General features: G+C 50.1%; 1 protein-coding gene across 2 annotated transcripts; it reads right to left on the bottom strand.

The window, feature by feature from the left end:
- Positions 1-1,326: 1,326 nt before the first annotated feature.
- On the bottom strand, positions 1,327-17,744 carry LOC114869013 (voltage-gated potassium channel subunit beta-3). Of its 2 annotated transcripts, none has more exons than XM_029172787.3 (14): positions 16,867-17,744; positions 5,234-5,277; positions 5,113-5,150; positions 4,810-4,889; positions 4,610-4,654; positions 4,127-4,171; positions 4,001-4,044; positions 3,824-3,910; positions 3,663-3,748; positions 3,455-3,575; positions 3,269-3,363; positions 3,017-3,137; positions 2,719-2,807; positions 1,327-2,618 (listed from the first exon to the last, which is right to left on the bottom strand). In XM_029172787.3, exons 1-14 carry the CDS (start codon positions 17,172-17,174, stop codon positions 2,529-2,531), a joined length of 1,293 nt encoding a protein of 430 aa, XP_029028620.1. In that variant the 5' UTR covers positions 17,175-17,744; the 3' UTR covers positions 1,327-2,528. The 2 variants fall into 2 exon arrangements, with proteins under 2 accessions (XP_029028620.1, XP_029028619.1); XM_029172786.3 differs by lacking the exon at positions 16,867-17,744 and adding an exon at positions 12,799-14,366.
- Positions 17,745-20,442: the final 2,698 nt, after the last annotated feature.

The raw sequence follows: 20,442 nt of genomic DNA on the forward strand, positions 1-20,442 counted from the left end.
CTGACAGTGTCGGCAGTGAGACGTCCAACGTCTTTCAGTCCATATGACGGTCCTCATCAGGGGACGGCTTGCTGTCACACACACATACGTTTCGTGCACTGCGCTGCTCTTGTGACGTTGAGGAGGACGAGGACGGTGGCGTCCATGAGTCCAGTGAGATGCTGTCGGGGGTATTTTTTAAAAGCAGCGAACGTATTGCATGTGGTGGTACAGTAGCTCATACCCTTTTTTTAACTAAATTATATTAAAAAAATCATTTTCATCCACCTTGATTGTTAATGTATTCGCTGTAAAGCGGCCATTTCCATCACATACAGTACAGTCTTATGCAGCGGATCAATGACAAGTCAAACCTCAGAATATATCCAACATGCTAAAGTGCAAATTTGGTAGGTTGTCCTAAATGCTGGGACTTCAGGTATGCCAGTGTTGACCGGTCCAGATGTAAGTTCACATAACCAGTAACCTGTTCCAGTTAAGATTATCAAATATGTTGCTAATGTCAGTGTGTTTGTGCTGTTGTTTGCATGACACCTTGTTTTTTTATGTAACTGACTAAACCCAGAAAGAAGCTTAAAAAATAAGTTATGCGCTTTGCCCCTTTAGGTTAGATATGTTTGAGCAGCACGCGGTACATTCAGTATGAGTTGTCTCTTCTCTCTTTTGGTTCTCTTTGTTGCAAGACAGTAAAGTATAAGGTATGCAGGCAAATGTACATTTCCAAGGTTTGAAGTGTCTATGTACACAGGAGGCTCCACTCACTCGGACTGTACGGGGTCAGAAAGCGAAGCTAAGCCTCAGCTGCTTCTTCAGAAATCCCATCAGGTCCAAGTCAACGCCCCCTGCCCTCGCCCCCAAAAACCCCGTCCCAGTACAGCATCACCTCCACCAGCAGAACCACGCCCCACCTGGACGTTAGTGCCGTTACCACGTAACAAACCCACCCCCCTCGCGTTACAAAGTACCGAAATCAATACAAAACTAAAGGGAGAAGACGTAAAACACACAGTAAAAAAATGAACCGTGCATGTGTGCAAGAATCAAGGGAACAAACGATAGATAGATAGATAGATAGATAGATAGATAGATAGATAGATAGATAGATAGATAGATAGATAGATAGATAGATAGATAGATAGATAGATAGATAGATGATCGCTCTAGCTCGACTCGATTAGCTCTCTCGATCGTCGGTCGATGGTAGGTCGGTCGGTTAGGTAGGTTGTCTCGGTCGGTCGGTCGGTCGGTCGGTCGGTCGGATCGCGCGCTCGCGCGCGCGCGAGAGCGCTCCCGAGACGCCTAGCTTCTTTCCTTCCCCCGACGTACATTTGCTAAATCAAGTGACCTGTGGCGAGACCGGTCTCACCTTTGATTGACTCATCTACGTCCTACCGCTACTAGTTCACCACAGTGTGTCCAGATCTGTGTGTGTGTGACGCCCCCTTGCTTTTGCACATAGTCCATCAGTGTCAAACCTCTGATTTTGCAACAGCGATGCTCTTCTCGGGTTTTGGCGCCGCAGCATCTTTTGGACGGAGCACGGTGGGTAAAATGTCAGATGGACGTCTGCAGACCGCAGGCAGTCTGTGAATCACGAGCAGTCTGTGAGGCACGGACCCTGGCCCCAACCGGCGGATCGTTCGGAAGGGAAAGAAAAAAGGCTTACAACGGCACTGCAAATCTACATAAGCCATAAAAGCCATGCCACATTTACAACCTGTTAGGGCTATTCTCTCTTAAAGGGACATGCGCACAGTTTACGAACAGGAGGCGAAAAGACCGCTGAGAAAGCAGCAGGGCTGGGAAAGCTCCTCTCCAACTCACGCCCGCTATTGATTCATGAAATATTCAATCGGAACAACAACGCAGCGAAATTCAAAAGGCAGCGTAGCAGGTACTGTTTGCACTGTCATCGTCTGCAGTGCATGCCCGTGTTAAAGCATGTGATCTGACCCTTTTTTTTTACATACTCGTCTGGATTATGTTTTTTTTAACAATCAAATCATTGTAATGACTCTACAAATAATTCTCTGTTCCCAACCCTGTAAAGCAGTGATTGTGGCAGACCAGTCACATGCACACTAAGGGAAATATTAGGCTAGACACATGAGCACTAACCTTTGGCTCTGTGGCTGCTGGATACTAAACATCGTACAGAATCACAGGCAGCTGCAGAGTCCAGTGAAAGCACCGTCCACTCAGTAAAGTAACGTTTTAGCACAGAGGTGTTTCTCCACTTACATTTGATTGAAGAGTCAAAGCTGCTTTGACGTCTTACAACCTTCCAGCTCTGTCCTCAATCAGTCTGTGTCAGCAATATATGAAGTGTTTTGTTTTGTTGTACCATGATTTGAGACTCTTTTTTTTCCATACATGATATAATGTAGTGCGCAAAAATGGATAATGCGCACATACTGGAAGCATAATGTTGCTGAGGACATGCAAGTTGTTGAGTATACAGCAGGGCAAGAAGCGATGCCTCCCAGTGTCTTTGTGTTCTTCACCTCCGCGGAACGTCGTCCAAGACTTCAAGCGCGGGACTCTTTCTTGGAGTGAGGCTTGTTTCCCAGCAGGGCGTCCATCTCGGTGACGGTCTGAGGGGTCATTTGGGATAAAATCTGCAAGCAGGAGAGGATGAGGGCGATCTATTAAAACGATGCGCGACGTACAACTGTGTCAAACAACTGTGTCATGTAACAGTTATGAAAGACTTCGCACCCGGAGGGCGCCGAGATTCTCCAGTAACTGGTCCGTATTAGAAACTCCCAGAAGCACTGAGCTGACTCCCTCACTGCGAAGACACCAGGCTGTAACAAAAGAGAAGGAGAGTCTGGAATATGGGTAGTCTGGAATATGGGTAGTCTGGAATATGGGTAGTCTGGAATATGGGTAGTCTGGAAAAGGGGTAGTCTGGAATATGGGTAGTCTGGAATATGGGTAGTCTGGAAAAGGGGTAGTCTGGAATATGGGTCGTCTGTAAAAGACTAACCCGCAAAACCAACACCCAGTGTTTTACCTATGGCCAACTGTGCAGCGGTGCAGCCCAGCCGGTCTGCCAGTAGATGGAGCTCCTTGATTTTAGCAAGCTGCCGGCGACCCTCCTCGCTGTTCACGCGCTCCTTCAGCCACTGGTACCCCTGCGGCCCAACGGAGAAAAGCATCGATGAGGCAAGATGCAGTACTTCTGAGCTGATCAGAGGGAGAATTACACCGGGGCTGATTTACAGCGGGACAAATCCCACAGGAGGCCGGGTCCTATTAGACTGACCTTCATTGATGCTCGGGAGCACTCTGGTACACCGTCGCTGTACTTCCCCGTGATTAATCCACAGGCGAGCGGAGACCAGGTCATTGCTCCAACACCTGAGTAAAAGAACAACAAATCAGCCTTCAATTTAAAAACCACGGGGCCGAAGGGGCGGAGGGGGGTGAGCGAGGACCGTGGGCGACCGACCGATCTTGTGGTAGAGCTCGGGAAGCTGCACCTCCACTTTGTCCCTCTGGAAGTAGTGATACTCGGCCTGCTCACACACGGGCGGGATCAGGTTGAACTGGCGCGCCACGGAGTAGGCCTCCTGGTGCCAAAACAGACAACATTTCATGCTTAGCCATCAGAACCGGAGCCCAGGGGTCAAAGCAGAGGATGCGGGACCAGCAACTACCATGATTTCCATGGCACTCCAGCGCGACGTCCCCCAGTACATGGCCATTCCCTGGTTTATTACGAAGGTCATGGCGCGTACGATCTCTGCAAAGCACAGCATGGAAGGTCGTCACGCGCCTGTAACTACAACAGGAATATCCACAAACGCTGAGGTCTGACCTTCCATCGGGCTGTTGACGTCGTTTCTGTTGGCGAAAACGATGTCGACGTAATCGAGCTGGAGTCTCGATAACGACCCTCTTAAACCTGTCGCCGACAGAAGTCGATGAGTGTAGCGTGCAGTCAGACAGAATATAAATGAACGCGTCCCAGCTTATTGGCTGTGTTCTACGCTACCTTCAATGATGTGCTTTCTGGAGAGCCCTCTCTCAGTCTCTGCTCTGTGGAGATATTAAAATACACATTCATAAATTATTGATGCTGTATTAAAATAGTCTTATAATCACTTATGGTTATACTTACTGGCCTCCCCAGTAGATTTTTGTAGTAATGACAAAACTTGAACGCCTGGACAAAAAAAAAGTTCCAGTGTTAATGATTTTCTGTCCCTTTAGATGGAGTCTAGTTAAGTAATGTTTATTCTCAAAGACAAGCTAAATTTACAGTAACATTAGACTATTATTCATTAATGTATAAACCCTATTTCCCACTCAACTGAGGGTTTGGTTGTTGAGCAGCTCAGCCACCAAATATTTCAAACTGGGAGTTTATTTTCACGCAGTATCATTTTTATCCTTTTATAGTGTTATCTAAAAAGTAGGAGTTTCCCCTGAGATGGTTTAACAGAGCGTCTGCTCCAGCAGCAATAAAAACATGTGGAAATGCAAACAATGATCAGGCATTCATCATTAACTAGTAGATAAGACGGTCGCACAGTGTTTTCTGGTGATCATTTAGCTTTTTGTTTGTTTTTTCATTAATGCGTGATGTATAAATCAGCATCACCTCCATCCTTTCTTCTTGATAATGTTCCCGAGAGTGATTTCCGCTCTGTGGAGAAACACATTTTATCACAACGTCATCCAAACATACAGGACTGAATCTGAGGATGTGAGGCTCGTCTGGGCTTTCTGATTAAAAACCCACTCAGCGAGGACGAACGCAATACATTTCACTGGTGACTGGAGGTGAAAGCGGAGTCTGACCTTCCCGAAGCGTAAACCTCCGCCGTGTCAAACAGGTTCACGCCATTCTCATAAGCTATGGTCATCAGGTTCTCAGCCATCTGAGGGAGAAGACGTTCAGAGTGAGAGAGGGAGACGATGGATTAATTCCAATTACCAGAGGCCGACTGTGAAGGGCAGCATGCGAGGAGGATGACGACAGAAGAACGGGGACTGTGTGCCGCAATCACTGCAGCGTCCGGGAGAATTAGGCTTCGTTAAGTGAAGGAGCGAAGGCGTCTGGAAATCGGATTCTCGTACAAAAAGAGACAATTAAGCTCTCACCTCGTCAGAGATCTGAGATCCAAACGTCACCCAGGTGCCTGAACGAGAGGGAGAGACAAAGATGTCTGTTTTGCTTGAGGATGAAAACCAATCTCTCGTCCTCGCCTTTAAACCAACTCACCTAACCCGAGGCAGGAAACCCGCAGGCCCGACTTCCCCAGGTTCCTGCAGAAAAATGAAGGAAGTGAGAAGAATCCTAAATGATTTACAAGGTGTGCTCATTTAGGTTATGCACATTATTGCATAGGTGAGTTCCCACTGGGGCGCGGGAGCAAAATAAAATGAAACCTAAACAACTCTGAACTAAAACCTCTTTCAGTCTAAAAAGCCCCCCCCCAGCCTGCTCTACCATGGAGTCCTTGGCTTCTCCATATAATTAGTTGTATTTTGTAAGGTTTAAGCCTTAATTTAGTGCCTCGAGATGACTTTGTGCTATATAAATAAGCTGAATTGAACAGAAATGAAACTTATTTCACGGTGTTCCTGCGGCTGAATACTTGCTCGTCTTACAGTTAAAATCTTTCTCGCCTGTGATTAAATTACTGGCTGTGTTCAATTATTTCTGAACAATTGACCTTTCATCCAGCCTTATGTTAACAGGGCAGTGTATTACACGGGGTCAGGGGAACAGCCGGAGGGAGCGGCGAGATTTCAGGCAAAAGCTTCTTTCTTTTACGATAAACGGGCCGAAGAGGAGTCCATTACCCGACGTGCCACATCCGCTCATCCGCTCATCCAGGCAGCTGAACGCTGCAGTCGGGACGAGCACGGCGGATTCCTGGCTGCAGGAGCGTGCACAGCTGAAAACGACGTGGGCTTGGTGCTCGCTCAGCTCCTCCTCGCGCGCTCTCCGCCATTCTAATTAGCCGGGGAGCCAGCTGGAGAGGCAGCGGAGCCGCAGCGCGAAGCTCGGCGGCCGTTTCATCTCCAGCGCCTCCTCCCCGTCTCCGCTCGTCTCGCGCGCCCGCGTCCGCCACAAATAGCCAAACGCAGCAAGACAGACTGTCAGAGCGTTTAGACTCAGCCGAACGACTCCCGCTTTTATTTTCCCCGGTCTATTTTTAAAGCCTGACCTTAAACTATTTTTGGCTCCCTGCGCGTGCAAGCGTTTGTGTCCCTCCGCGTGTTTGTGCGGCGGCGGCGGCGGCGTCGCGCGTGGGTGTGAAATGCCTATTGGCTCGTGTCATTCCTTTATGCGCCCGTCAAAATAGCGCACAGGTGGAAGGTCAGGAATGTGTTGGTGGGGTTTGATGCAGCTGATCCCTCGTATGGAAATCTGGCGCTCATTCGCCGTTTGTCAACCAGTGACAGCTCCGCCTGTTCTCCAACACTGACAGGCTCTTTGAACGCTGGGTGTAAATATAAATGAGGCACATGGGAGAAAACAGGCTTCACAGACTTCCTCTAAAGGTTTATTCTCTCAAAACATTTTGTTTTTCGTGTTTGTTCTGCTTGTTGGCGTTTTTTTTTTTTGTGGATATCTTACTTTTAACTTAAAAGAATTTTTTAACTTAAAAGCTTTTTTGACAAGGTTGGACAAAATAATCCCTGCCAGTAAAAAACTGCTTTAGTCAGCTCCAACACACAATGAGTAGAACAGATACTAATTATTAATAACTCATTACAACTGGGTCAGTTTAGTTCATATTAAGATATTAATATGTATGTTGTACTAGAAGCTCACACATCAGCAACGTCTCATTTTTCTCCTTTGCGTGGCGAATGCACAGCATGAGTCAGCATCAGCAGCACGTAAAGCCCCCACGAGTGTAAAACAAACGCGTGCTGGGCGACGCTGATTCAACAGCATCCCTCAAACACGGCAGCGGAGTGCGGGAGGCTGACAGGCCGTCGCGTCTGCTCGACACCCAAATGAGCGCATCGCGACAGGAGCAGCTGAGAGGCCCGCGCGTCTTTGTGTGTGAATTCTGTGATTATTACTATTATGACACGCGCGTTCCGTCTTCTTCGGTCCGCGCGCAGCGGGGGGCGATGTCGCCGTCGCCCCCTCCCAGTCCTGCAGTGCTGCAGTCTGCGAAATTACTACCAGTGAGTGTGGAGAGACACATGCTACCACCCCCCCCCACCCCCCGCTATCTCTCTCCCACACGCTCGCTTACATACTGTACTGCACACACACGCGCGCGCGCGCGCTCGGACCGCATATTTAACCCAACATGGAGTCGACGGACGCCGCGCGACGAAGGAACGAGCCGCTCGGCGAGTGTCAGCGGCGCCGGTCGATGCTCCGCCGTGAATATTCACGCTCGATGGGAGTCACAGTCAAACGGGCACAGATCTACACGCGCGTGAATGCACACGCGGACAACGGACACGAGGACACAGATGCTTCCCTTTAGACGCCATGCGCCGGCCGTCCCGCGCGCGCCTGTGTATTTTGTCCCCACTCTCCATAAATCATGAACTTCAAACAAGGTGATTATAGGGACTTGACTTGGGTTCATACATTATAAATAGAGGAGAGAAAGGCAGCACACAGGTGCTCTGTCATGGTGTAGTCAGCATTCTGACCTGTGCTGACATTTACAGTTACTTCCCACCCGAGACTGGAGGTAGACACTTTATACAGATGGCTTAGGTGCAAATGATGGATTTTTATTCTGTGCGCTTGTCATAAAATGCCACACGCACGCTGAGCAGGCGCTTCTCCGGGGGGGGAAGCGCACCTAGACATGAATAACGCTCACGTCAGTCCGCCTTTTTGTGTGCTTCTATGCGCACTTTCTGGGCACAAACTGTGATCACAGCGGCGGACTGTCTGTTCTGGTTTAATAAAGCTGCGCGCGCTGTTTCTAAAGGGCCAGTTCGCCCCGTTCCCCCTCGTGGTGAAATCTCTACGTCGCCCGAAACAGTTGAAGGAGGTAAATAGGGGTTTTTCTCGCATCACTGATAATCAGCACCAGCAGATCTGTTCATGAAAAGCCAGAAATGAATTTGACTAAAAAGCAAAGTCGTGGCCATATTATCATAAACAGATTCCTTCTCTCACCAGCCACTATTAAGAAATTAGGCTAAACAATGTACTTCTCATGTAATGCAATGTTTTAATTCAGCTTTATTAAAAGCATTTAGGAAAGTAGGGCTGTCCTAATTATGAAACGCACACGCTTTGAGACGAGCAAGTGGAAAAAGAAGCGACACAAAGGCAAACTCGCTCGCACGCGCTCCGTGGCTGCGTTGCACTTTATTGGTGGTGGTGAGTTCAGGGAGGACGCGAGCCAAGCAGCACCGATCGACACTGACTTCTTATTCATCGCCACATGTTCTAAAGGAGTTTATTAATGAAATTCCCAGTTTGAAAAGGTCGCCGCTCGGAGCGGCCGAATGCCGGCCTGTTTTCCGCCTGTTGGGAGAGGGATGAGAGGAGCTTCAGAAGGATTTGGCAGCTCTTGGTCCACTGCCTCATAAATATGGACGGTGACAACTCAATGGATTTAAAATGACTAAATGCAGTTGCCAAGGCGTTGCCGTGCAGTTCGCCGCGTGTCTCTTTGTGACAGTTTGCTGCTTCGCCAAACCGTCGAGTGAAACAACAGTTTACAATTTAAAATCGGCCCAAAAGCAGAGTAGGAAACCTGAGATAACGCGAAGCTGGACGGACTCGTCTTGTTACAACCAGCCTCGTCTCCGCTCCTACACAAAGACGTGTGATGATGACTTTGCCTCTGCCAGAAGACAATATCAATCAGGCTTTGACTCTGACTAGACAGAGTATTCACAGTACGTGAGGTGGATTTTCTGGCCCCGATTATGCTGCACACGGCTCAGAATGAACCTGTTAATTGCTGCTGCCTCTGCATCCGTCCACAGTGAGACTCATCAAATAACAATGACTCCACAGCTACTTCGCTGGGTGAAAAGATGAAGTCATCTCATTCACACACTTTTCTGTGTACACGTCCCTCCAGTCAGACAAGGCACAGCTGCACAAATAGATGATATGAGCTGTTGTTGACGACAATAATTTGGCAACGTGTTAATATATATTAGTAGGTAGCAGATGGAGTTCGCAGCCAGAATTCTGCAGCTGAGCAGCCAAGTACAGATAGTTAGTTTGGAGACATCGGTTTTAAGCCAGGCTGAAATCATTGAGTGAAGAGTCAGTGTGACTTTGTCTAAAAGTGATGTCGCTAATCTGTTCAGTCGACTGGAAAGTCAAGGAAAATCCAGTGAGAGGAGAGTTGAAGGTCAAGGTTGTTGTTGCCTCGCTGCCTTGTTCTCCTCTCTGCCACACAAGCCATTTGTTTCCAGCGTTTACGAATCAGGAGAGCAGTATGAGGCCAATTTACCTAATTATCACTTCATTTTTGTGATGACTGCATTCATTGAAATGCTAATTCCTACTGTTGGGGATTATGAGTTAAAAGGACCTCTGCATGTTTCATGTAAACGCGAACAGTCTGCTGGTAAACGGCCGCGTCAGTTAAAGCAAACCGGCTCGGCCCGAACTGATCCTGGATCAGGGAGGTCATGCTGGCTTTTAATCTGAACATGTGAGTGTCCTGTAGTAGGACTGAATGACCACAATCAGCCTGTTCACATGTTCTGAGAGCACAGCCAAATGTCAGGATGCTTCAAATGCATCTCCAGCCCAAACATGCAACACAATAGCACTCAGCATTGTTATAATTACCACAGCATTTTACTTCATGTACCACCAATCACAGCGGGTCTATGTTTCATCTCTGCACCATTTATATTGTAGTTCCTCATCCACCACTCTCATATCAGGCGATCAAATATAAAGAGACTGTAGCCGCTGCATCCTAATACGTTTGGAGGCTGCTCAGTCCATAAAACCAAGGTAATAACATGTAAAATTATCATGTTTGATTCTTATAAAACCCGTTTCCAGAGTTTGTGCTCAGCTGATCGATCCGTCTCCTCGCTCTGATGATCAGCAGACAAACACGCAATGGTGGCGAAGGACAAAAAAGACAAAGACAAAGGAAAGTAAACTCAAAAATAGTGCCCACAATAATTCATTACAATCTAATGATTGTGTTGCTGTAACACTTATCACCTCATACATGTGTTTCTTTTCGTGCATAACTATAAATATCAGCCACATATTAAGTAAAGAATGCATTTATTTAGCAAATAAACCTATTTGCTATAATGTGGATTCAATCTTTATCAACTATGGGCTTGATCGACTGCATAGACCCAAAATCCTGCCAACGGTTGGGTTTCCCCAAGGACCACGGACAAATTTAGAAACAGCCAGCATGGTGTTACTGTGTGGTCCTGAGTGAGAGACAGACTGTCGCTCCTGCGGTTCTGCCGCCTTTGGAACCTATTACAAACATTTTCTCCAACCATATCTTGACAATATCAGACACCCTGCGTGTCGCGCCGTGGAATATGCGCACGCCCCTCCCCTCTCTCACTCACGTCGCCAGCTGTCGTGAACTGACACGGTGTCCCCTGTGGCCCAGAGCCTGCAGGGCTCCGTGAGAAATGGCCGACAGCGGCAGATAAATCTATGCTGGAAACGCACCTGGCCTCCTTACCGGGCTGCGCTTGGTGAGGAGAGGGCCTAGTTGCCATGGCGACGACCGGCTTTGCTGGGTGAGCCGACTTCTAGACTCACCCATCCACAGGTCGCAGGAACAAACCCCTGCTGTTTTCAACCCATTCAAGTGCTTCTAGCGATTTCTGTATGAAGTCTGAATGTTTTGCAGGTCTGCTAATTAAAAAATTAAAAATAAAAATGGATTAGTCCAGATCCGTAGAAATGTTTAGGCAGTCATATTTTTACAGTCTTTCCATAGTGATCTATAAGTGACCTATAAATGATTTGCACTAGAGGCACAAAGCAGCTACAGCTACTAAATGTCCTTGTTTACCGTTTACCCAGTTGGCACGTTGCTCATCCTTCCACCACGTTAACAAAGACGCGTACGTTTTTGAGCTTAAAGCTATATAGTGCAACTTCAGCGAAGGTCTAGCATGAGCCTGGAAATCGATCGGCACCCCAACCCCCCCCCCCCCCCCCCCCCCCCCCCCCAACGCGCTGCGGTCTGCCACGCTCTGCCCAGCACTTAATTACAGGACAAGACAAAGCTTCAAAACCTACTAATGGAGCGCAAATATGTGCACTCCTCTGATTGATGAAAGGTGCATCGCTCCACGTTTGGCATAGAGCTTAAGCACCACGGAGACACACATATCGCCGGGGGGAGAGAGGGTTCTTTAAAAAATAGCCACAAATGGAGAAATCTTGCTTAGAGATACAGAGAGCCAAGCAGAGGGAGCTGGGGCATCGGATGCAACAGGTGGTTTGAATGAAGCCAATGAATCCTGATTAGACAGTGGGGGGGGGCACGAGACAGCGGTGCTGTTTGGGAACCTAGACATAAAAAAACGAAAGGCAACGCCTGGGGTGTTGCCCCTGGCAACCGGAGCAGCCCATATGTTTTATACAATTATTATTGTGCTGTTGCGCTCCCTATTAGAGACCACAATGAGCGGAGCCACCACTCAGGAGTGTGGAAGCGACTGTCAAAGGAGAAAAAAGGTCAGCTGAGATATCCAGGTTTCATCTGGGGCCTTGTTCCCTTTTTAAGCATCCTATTAAATGAAAAGGAAATTGAATCAAGAGATTGGTAGCATAGCCTGATTAACAGGAAAACGGGTCATTTCCACTCCCCTCATAGTTCTTGGATTTTACAGGGAAACAGCTGCTGCTCCCGAATATTATAGATGGCACAATGTTGAGCACAAGCTGTGTGTTTTTCTATGCGTCGCCATTAAAGTGTGCGTTATTTCCCACTGTTCTCAGATGCTCCCTGCGAGCGGAGGCCGCGCGAACAGCTGTCCTTGTCAAGCTGAAGCTCTAATCCATCAAGGTGAAGTGAATCTGAGCCGGTGCCAAACACTAAGAGGGGAAAAACACAAATGACATTCTTCTCTAGTTGTTTATCCGCTCAGATTTTTTTTCTTTTTCCAATTATGACTCAGGCCTGGCGTGTTCTCTGTGTATAAGCTGCTCTGCCGCATCGGTGTTTAATGAAACCGAAATGCTTTTAAAGCCTCCACCCAATGCTGGGTGTCCAGGGGTGATGGGGGGGGGGGGGGGGGGGGGGGGGGGGGGGGGGGGGGGGGGGGGGGGGGGGGGGGGGTGTAGTGGAGGCAGAGCCACGCGAGGAGCAGGAGGCCGGGCAGGAATCTACATAAAGCATGACAGCGGCCGCTCTGCTGGGATGACATTAGGGCTGTTTGGTATGGATTATATAAGCGCTTTGCATCCATCAGGGGAAAACGTCATGTATTTTATGGTGTCGGTAAAACCCCCGCTGCATGTGCACTCGCTGAGGCGCTTTCATCTTTGCTAATGGCCGCGTGGGCAGTGGATCACAGTGACAGCCGGAGCTCACCTCAAACTTTAGCCTGAGGCCGGTTGAGAAGCCCAGGCCCATGACCCCCCCCCCCCCTCGGACCGGTGGCCCCTCTGGTTGTCACCCACCGCCCGTAACGAGCACGGGGGCCGTGTCATACGTCTCAGCCCCTGACGCGCCGTCGTTATGGGGGAATCAATATTACTCGTGTCTCCCGTGAGTTGTTATCATGTTTCGGCTCACTGGCCGTAACCCGGGGGTCAGCGGGCCGTGGTGATAAGACCCACGTGGGACTCGTCTCCTGACCGGACCGGACCGCACTCACCTGTACTTCATGCTGGTGTGGCGCCCGATGGCCTCCTTCATGTGCGCGTGGCCCTGGGGCGTCTGCCGGGCCCCGGGGCCCTCTCTGGTCTTGACCGAGCCTTGGGTGATGTAGTTGCCATTACTCCCTTGTCCGCTCCCTCCTCCTCCGCCGCCGCCGCCGCCTCCTCCTCCTCCGCTCCCGCCGCCGCCTCCCCCGCCGCCGCCGCCGCCGCCTCCCCCGACCCCGCCGCTGCTTCCGCCGGGCGGCGGAGCGGTGCGAAGGCCACAGAGCCGGTCCTCGCTGCGACTCTTGAGGTTGTGCTCAGTGCAGGCGAAGGACACCTGCATCCTGACCCGGGGCTCCGGTGTCTCTTATTTTGAAAGTTAGGCCGGAAGGTCACAACTCAAGAGGGAGTCACACTCACAGTAATGTCTGCAAACTGCTGGTGCCGCTTGACTCTATGTCCCGTTGTGCCGGTGTGGCATGAAGCGATGCTCATACAAAAGGCTCAGACAGGGCAGGGCAGAGATTCTGGCTGAGAGTTGGAGGGAGCGGGCGCGAGTCCAGCCTCTAACATGACACACGCAGAGTTGCCGTCTGCTCCGTCTCCTGTCTGGTGATGCAAACCTGGCAAAAGGGCTCGTAGGGTTTTCACAGGCACAAGATGCATCGGGGCTGCCCTCCAACAGATCGTCAGGAAGCCTGCGGGCTCACAGCGGCGCTCGGACGGGGTTGGGGATGCGGCGGGTTCTCGGGAAGCCCCAGAAAGCTCCGCGCAGACGCAGCCTGCCTCCTTCAGCCCTTCCCCGCATACATGCACGGGCGCCTATGGCTTATGTCGGCTGGTAAAGCGCACGCCAGCTCGCCGCCGCCTCTTCAGCTGAGGTGAGTTGTGTCGATCTTGAGCTGAGGAGCTCCGGCGTGTGCCGCAGCAATGACACAATCACAGGTCCGGGCATCCTCGCACCCCGCGTCGAAACGTGGCATGTTCTTTTTTCCTTTTTTTTTTTTTTTTTTTTTGTCGCAAGGTGGGTCCAGAAAAGCAAAAACCGGGCACGTTCGCTCGAATTTACATCGGTGCCGAGCAGGTGCGCGTAGACTTATTAGGATGCGTATTCACGGAGGCAAACCCCGCCGATGGTTCAGCGCCCAGCTGCCTCACGCAGCATCAAACAGATGTAAGAGAGAGAGAGAGAGAGAGAGAGAGAGAGAGAGAGAGGGGGGAAAACAGAAGCAACAACAAATTCGGGGGCTAACGCGCAGCCGGGTTCCGTTACCGTCAGCGGATGGAGTCGTTCACATACCGGCAGCGGCGACAGCTGTGCAGCTCCGCTGTCGTTCGACGTTGAAATCTCACGGTGCGCCGATTTGAAAAAACGCCGGCATTCCGGCCCGAAAATCAGCTGCCGCAGACGTTCAGCGGCGGCGCGCGCCCCCCCGGTTCTCCGTGCGCAGCCCTCTCATCCCGGCGGCTCGCTGTCCGACTTTTTTGGCTTTCAACGTTGTGTTTTTTCAGGGGCTGCAATAATGTTCACGACACACAAGCAATGTGGGGGTTTGCGGGATGCTCTCTCTCTCTCTCTCTCTCTCTCTCTCTCTCTCTCTCTCTCTCTCTCTCTCGCTCGCTCGCTCGCGCTCTCTCTCTCTCTCGGGTGTGATCTCTACATTTTTTCATCAGACCAGCGTGCACACATTTCATCACATCGTCATATTATGTTTCCTGGAGCTTACACCGCTGTTTGATGCCGTTGTGGCATAATTAAATCTGCACCATTTTAATATCAGAAGTGAAAACGCCTCAGATTTGAGAGATTTGATCGGTTTTCCACCCGTGTTTTCCGCGTGGATTAAAACTCTCCCCATCTTGAGCTGCTGTGTGTCTACATGGCCAATTACCCAAATGATAGAAAACACTGTGTCACCGTTATCATCTGAGAGCACAGCGCGCATAACGTAGCACAGCTCAGCGTATCATATCATAGTGCATCACATCACATCACGTCAGAGCAGAGCTGATGTGTCGTGTGGTGACCAGGCAATGATAATAGCCCCTTCAAGGCTCTGCTGAGAGTCCAACGCACGCTGCCAGGTCCTGGGAGAAGTCTGTCAATCCCCAAAGATCCAGTACCTGCTCTTCACAGCAGGATCACCTGCAAAGTACTTCACTACAGCTCCTTCTCACGTCTAATGAAATGTTGCCTTAGTGCAATCTGCAGTCGCAGGATGATCCCGGAGCAGATTGTATGGCGTCCGGCTCTTTTTTTTTTAAACCCCACACCGAGAGGGGACGTTTCCAGCTGTGTAGGCAGAAAGAAAACGCCAGTGCCACCCGGTGTGACATCTGAAGAGACGGGGGCGGTTTAACGATCCCCAGGCCCGGCGGGGCTCGCGGAGCACGGAGAGTTGGATGTGGCAGCCGCGGCCGGGCAGATTTCCATGAGTCATCACAATGTTGGAACCGGCCTGACTAAAACCTCATCCGCACGCGGTCCTGATTCTGAACCTTCGCTCCGAATGATGTCGACTCGGGAAACGCTGACACCAGAGAACGTCACGTCGCTGTGACGGAGCAGCAGCTGCGCGCACGCACAGACACGCACACACACACACACACACACACACACACACACACACACACACACACACACACACACACACACACACACACACACACACACACCTGAGCGTGCATGCTGCTGCTTTAGGTGTGTGTCTCCTACAACCCCTGTGTGGGAGGTGGTGCCTTATAATATCTCAGTATCTGTAGAGACGCTAACAGGTGGTTTGTTTGCACCAAAGCATCAACACAGGATGCTGATACTGGCTTGTGTCCGGTGAAAGGATTCAGGTTGTTTTAAACGGAGCTGTCAGTCATTGAATGCTTTTACCTGAACTGTCAAGTAATATATTAAAATATAGCCTTTAAGCTTAGTTTTATTAAATGACGAGATCACGCAGCCAGCCTCCAATCTGCCAGTATCTCTCTCGCTTTCTTCAATTTGCTCTGCACTCATGGAGATTAGTGTGTGTGTGTGTGTGTGTGTGTGTGTGTGTGTGTGTGTGTTTGTGTGTGTGTGTGTGTGTGTGTGTTTGTGTGTGTGTGTGTGTGTGTGTGTGTTTGTGTGTGTGTGTGTGCGTGTGTGTGTGTGTGTGTGTGTTTAGTTTCCACCAAAAAAGCCCCAAAGTTGCTGTTGCGTCTCCAGTCAGGAGGGAGTTCCAGTGTTGCTGCCATTAAAGGGGACGATCGACTGGCAACATATGAGACGCGTCCCACTAATAGATGCAGCAACAGATAGTAAACACGGCTTCACGGACGTGATAGCGGGGTGTAAATTCTTTATGTTTTATAGTTTGGAGTCATTGTGCCAGAGGACTGACTCATCTTCTCACCACGGTGACGCTGCCCCCTAGAGGCAGCTCCGCCGCTGCTGGTGTAATGCTGTGAAATGCCATATTGTGCCACGAGAGAAGTGATATTTATATAGTAGTCGTGTTTGTTGTTTAATTAGGCCGTCACACACAAACACCAGCGTCGATACACATCTCCATTACGCGGTGACCTACGTCCTCCGTCCCAAAAATAGCTCAACGCACACAGACGCATACGAGCAGTGTTCCAGCTAACAGTCTGTCCCCTGCTGTCAAATCATGCATCATTAAGCCTCCACTTCTGCCCCACTGATGTTGGCCCCATCAGGCCTTTAGGAGCTCACAAACACACAGCGGCTGATGAACGAGTCTCACGTTAAGTCCGCGCTGTGCCTGGCATTAACATTAGCCGTCCTGAGCAGCCAATGGCGGGGGTTCTTTTTTCCTTCCCAGCCTCATTTATTCAACACTTCTGCGCTTTGAAATTTCATCAAACGCCTGATGTTTCTTTTTAGGTCACTGGTGAATTAAAAAAAAAGAAAGCGTATTCCTTTTCTTCGCCCCTGAATGATTTCTCTGCTCCCTGCCTTCGCTTGCAGCACGCACAAGTCCTTGTTTACACCTGTACATAATGAACATCAGTAGCTGCGTTCGCCTGCAGACGACTCTCCGTCCGAGCGGCCCCCTGCTGCTTTCTCGCCGCCCCCCCTCACTCACCTGTACGTCATGGCCGAGCGCCCCGCCTCGCACTCGGCCAGCGACAGGCCGCACTCCCGCAGGTAGAGCTCCAGGCGGCGCCGCTCCACCAGCCTGTGGGCCGCCTCCAGGATCTGCGAGGCCAAGGCCTCCGACCCGCCCCTCTGCTCCGGGGCCCGGCTGCTCCGCTGCTGCGCCGCCGCCGCCGCCTTGGCCGCGATGCTCCCCGAGGACGAGGACGCCTTGGGCTTCTTGCTGATGCCATACAGGTCCTCCACCGAGTATTTGCCCCCTTTGCCTCCGCCGCTGGCGCCGCGGCTGGCGAACATCGCCGCCTCCAATTAACGACGGGCGTCCGCGGCTCCGGTTCCTCCCGTGCACCTACTTTAATGCACGGGCGGCTCTCGACTTCGGAGCAGAACGACGAGACGGTGCTATTTTGATAGAGATTCCGGAAGACTTGAAGCATGAGACATCAAAACCGCCGAGAACAGGCGTTGAATCACCTGTGAAATATCAAAAGGTCCTGATTGCTCCTTTGAGGAGTCTGGATCCAAAATAAAACAAAGCCAGTCCTGGCGTGTCAGCAGCCGCACCCAGTTCCACGCGATGACTCCTGCTGATGTGAGGTGCTGCTTTGACTTAAATTGAACAGGAAAGCAATCACGTCTTTGCTCGCTTTTATCTCCCAAAGCAGGGACAGTGGAGGATTTATGCTGAAGCCCCAGCGGCTTACATTTGCTCAGATTAGGAGAGCGCCTGGATGGAGTATCTGTATCTGTGACCGCCCTATAATCTGAACCAGTGGCGGCTGGGAGCGCTCGACCTTTCCTTCAGACGCTGAGCACTGTTTTTTTTTTTTTTTTGTTTTTTTTAGCCACACGAACAGTTGCACAGTTGATCTGCACAGACACTGTCATCATAGCTAACACTCGCACTGACTTCCAACTAAAAACAAAAGAGAGAGTGGCATCTTCCAGAGAGTCTGGCACCGGCTCCGGCACAGAGCTGGGTGATATTGTCGAGGGTCTGGGCTGAAGCCGAGCCAAACCCACTCCCAGTGCCTGCTTTTCACACAAACTATGAAAAAGCTGGGAATGTGTGAACGCTTTCTTTCCACTGGAGGGGGAAGGAAAATGTCCTACGGCCGAATAAAAGATCATCAGAAGTAAAGGAAGGGAGACAGAGATGTATGGAAACACAGGAGGCTGCAGTTTGGAAAAACGCTGACGGACGCTCATTTACTGGAGCCCCGGTGTCTGACAGCATCCGTCAGCTGCACAACTGACGTTTGTTTTTAAGATACACACAGTAGCATTGAAGATGGATAGACAGAATCACTCAAATTATAGAAAGTGCAGCAATTAAAATAAAATAAATGGTCCAAATGCGTTTCCTGTATGGATGCGTGGGTGGTGATCTTCCAGCTGAGGGGGGTCGGCTCTAGTCCCTCGTCTTCCTGCCTTCGCTGGCTTTTAGAAGCACAGATCATCTGGGATTAAGCTGCTATAATCGCTCTTTCGATTGACCGCGGTCACACAGGCAGCTGATGGAGGTCAGTCCTGATCTTCGCTAGAAATTGTGTTTTCTAGGCCAGAGGGCTTGCGTGATGAGGGTCTCCTGCAGCTCCGTAGTGGGGGGTTTATTGTTATTTTTTTTAAAAAAAGACAGGAACAAATGAATGTTTGCATTCGTGTGAGTGCTGCTGGTCTGCACATTGTATAACTGTCGGATATCTGGGTTGGAACAGCGGAGTTTGTTTTTAGAAAGCTGTTGCGTAACTGTGCAAAGATAGATTTAGACAGTCTGACAATATAGTAACTAAGGAATGTGGAGCAAAAACCATGACGGACTCACGCTATTTTTGCCATCTTGTACATGGTGCACGGTGGCGAGCTCAGCTGTCAGGGAGGGGAGTGGGTTTGCTGCAGATGGAGGCAAATCTGAGGCAGAACAATGGTGCGGGTCCTGTCACGGTGGCAAATCCTGCACGCGCTGAAGTACTGGAGGATTCACCTGACAACGCGTGTCTATGGGGCGACGTACAGTGCAGGCAATGCAAACCAGCAGCAGGCTGACGTTGGTTCTGACCACTCGCTCCGTCTCCGCTCGCTGAAACTCCTGCTAACAACACCATCTGATTTTCCTCTCGTCGGCCTTGTGATAATTACGGCCGCGGGAGAAATAAGTCGTAATGTGCCGATTAAATCATTACATTTACATTGACGTCAAACAGGCACGTTTGTGACATTGTTTGTCACAGTGACATTATATAATGCTTACTGCTTTTGAGTCCTTAGATGGTGTTAAAAATAAAACCAGTGAGGCTTAGATTTGGTTTGTTTGTTGTTTTCAGTCTCTTATTGTTGCTGCTATTTTGTACATTTGTTGTTTGTATAGGTGATATTTACACATTAAAGACTTTAAAAAATGATTAAACTTTCAGTGCCAACAAATCCAAATTAATTGAATTAATTAACTGCAGACACCCTGTACAGGTGTCTCTAATAATGTCTCCATTATTATTCATAATATAATGAATGTTATATTTATGCGAGCAGACTTGTTTCATAATCACTGTCAAACAAAAAGTCTTCACAGTTTTGTCCTCACTGCTTGAACAGTTGCTCAGCTGCGGGTGCGAACCATGACTCTGCTTTTCCTCCAGGCTGCAACGCCCTCCCTTCGCCGCTAGGGGGCGACAAAGTAGCGCGGATGAACGCGGGCTCCACAAAGTCAGCGTGTATCAATCAGGAGAAGCTACGTGTGACCTCAGGCTGAGCACGAGCGACCTTAGCGCTTAAACGCTGCTCAACGCTCCACGCTCAACAAAGTCTACGCCAAATGATGAGGGATGACTTACAGCAGATGAAGCCGGTCCTTCCTCACATTCAGTCCTTTTACCCCGACACGTGGAGGCGGTGGCTCGTCACCTGCGGAGGTCGGCCAGTTGTTTACTTTTGTTTATGGAGCAACGCGCGTGTCTGATACGTCGAAGGATCCGCGCTGCGTCACACCTGAGGCTTCTTCTGATCACGTGTGGACGGGAAATTAACCAGAGTGAGAACGAGGAGGACGCACACTAGAGGGAGCCCCGACTGCAGCCAACAGTGATCGCTCAGCTGATTTTGTGTGTTGTGTGTTTTGTATGTCTGGCGTTAACGTGTACAGAGAGCGGCGAAGCCCACTGTTGATTCCACTCTGTTCACTGCGCGTCTGTAACCTGATTACATCCAGTACAGAACACTTTATACTCTGTAAACCCACTTGCATTGTGGCCAGATGCTGGTTCAATCGTAACCATATGCTCCTTCCTCAGGTTTCTATGTGGGCAAGGAGAACGAAAAATGCAGGGATCAACCGCCCCCCCCCCCCCCCCCCCACACACACACACACACCCACACACACACACACCCACACACACACACCCACACAGCTGGGCGCTCTGCAGATCGTCACACTCTGAGCCCGAAACGCAGAGTTTGCTCACGGGGTCACTGCTAAACGTGAGCGGGCATGTTTTTACAGCATAATCAACAGTTGTGACGAACTGTCGTTTATCCGCGGCAGGCAGAGGCGATGCGCGGAGGCTTCTGG

Source organism: Betta splendens, chromosome 14 (assembly GCF_900634795.4).
Source record: "Betta splendens chromosome 14, fBetSpl5.4, whole genome shotgun sequence".
NCBI classification, from domain to species: domain Eukaryota; kingdom Metazoa; phylum Chordata; class Actinopteri; order Anabantiformes; family Osphronemidae; genus Betta; species Betta splendens.

Bases quoted from the DNA above. Each gene is read 5' to 3' on its own strand.
- LOC114869013 (XM_029172786.3), bottom strand. From the start codon at position 13,127: ATGCAGGTGTCCTTCGCCTGCACTGAGCACAACCTCAAGAGTCGCAGC. The intron at 4,045-4,126 runs GTAAGTATAACC...ATATCTCCACAG, and splicing joins AAAATCTACTGGGGAGGCCA to AGCAGAGACTGAGAGAGGGC. The intron at 3,911-4,000 runs GTAGCGTAGAAC...TGTCGGCGACAG, and splicing joins CAGAAAGCACATCATTGAAG to GTTTAAGAGGGTCGTTATCG.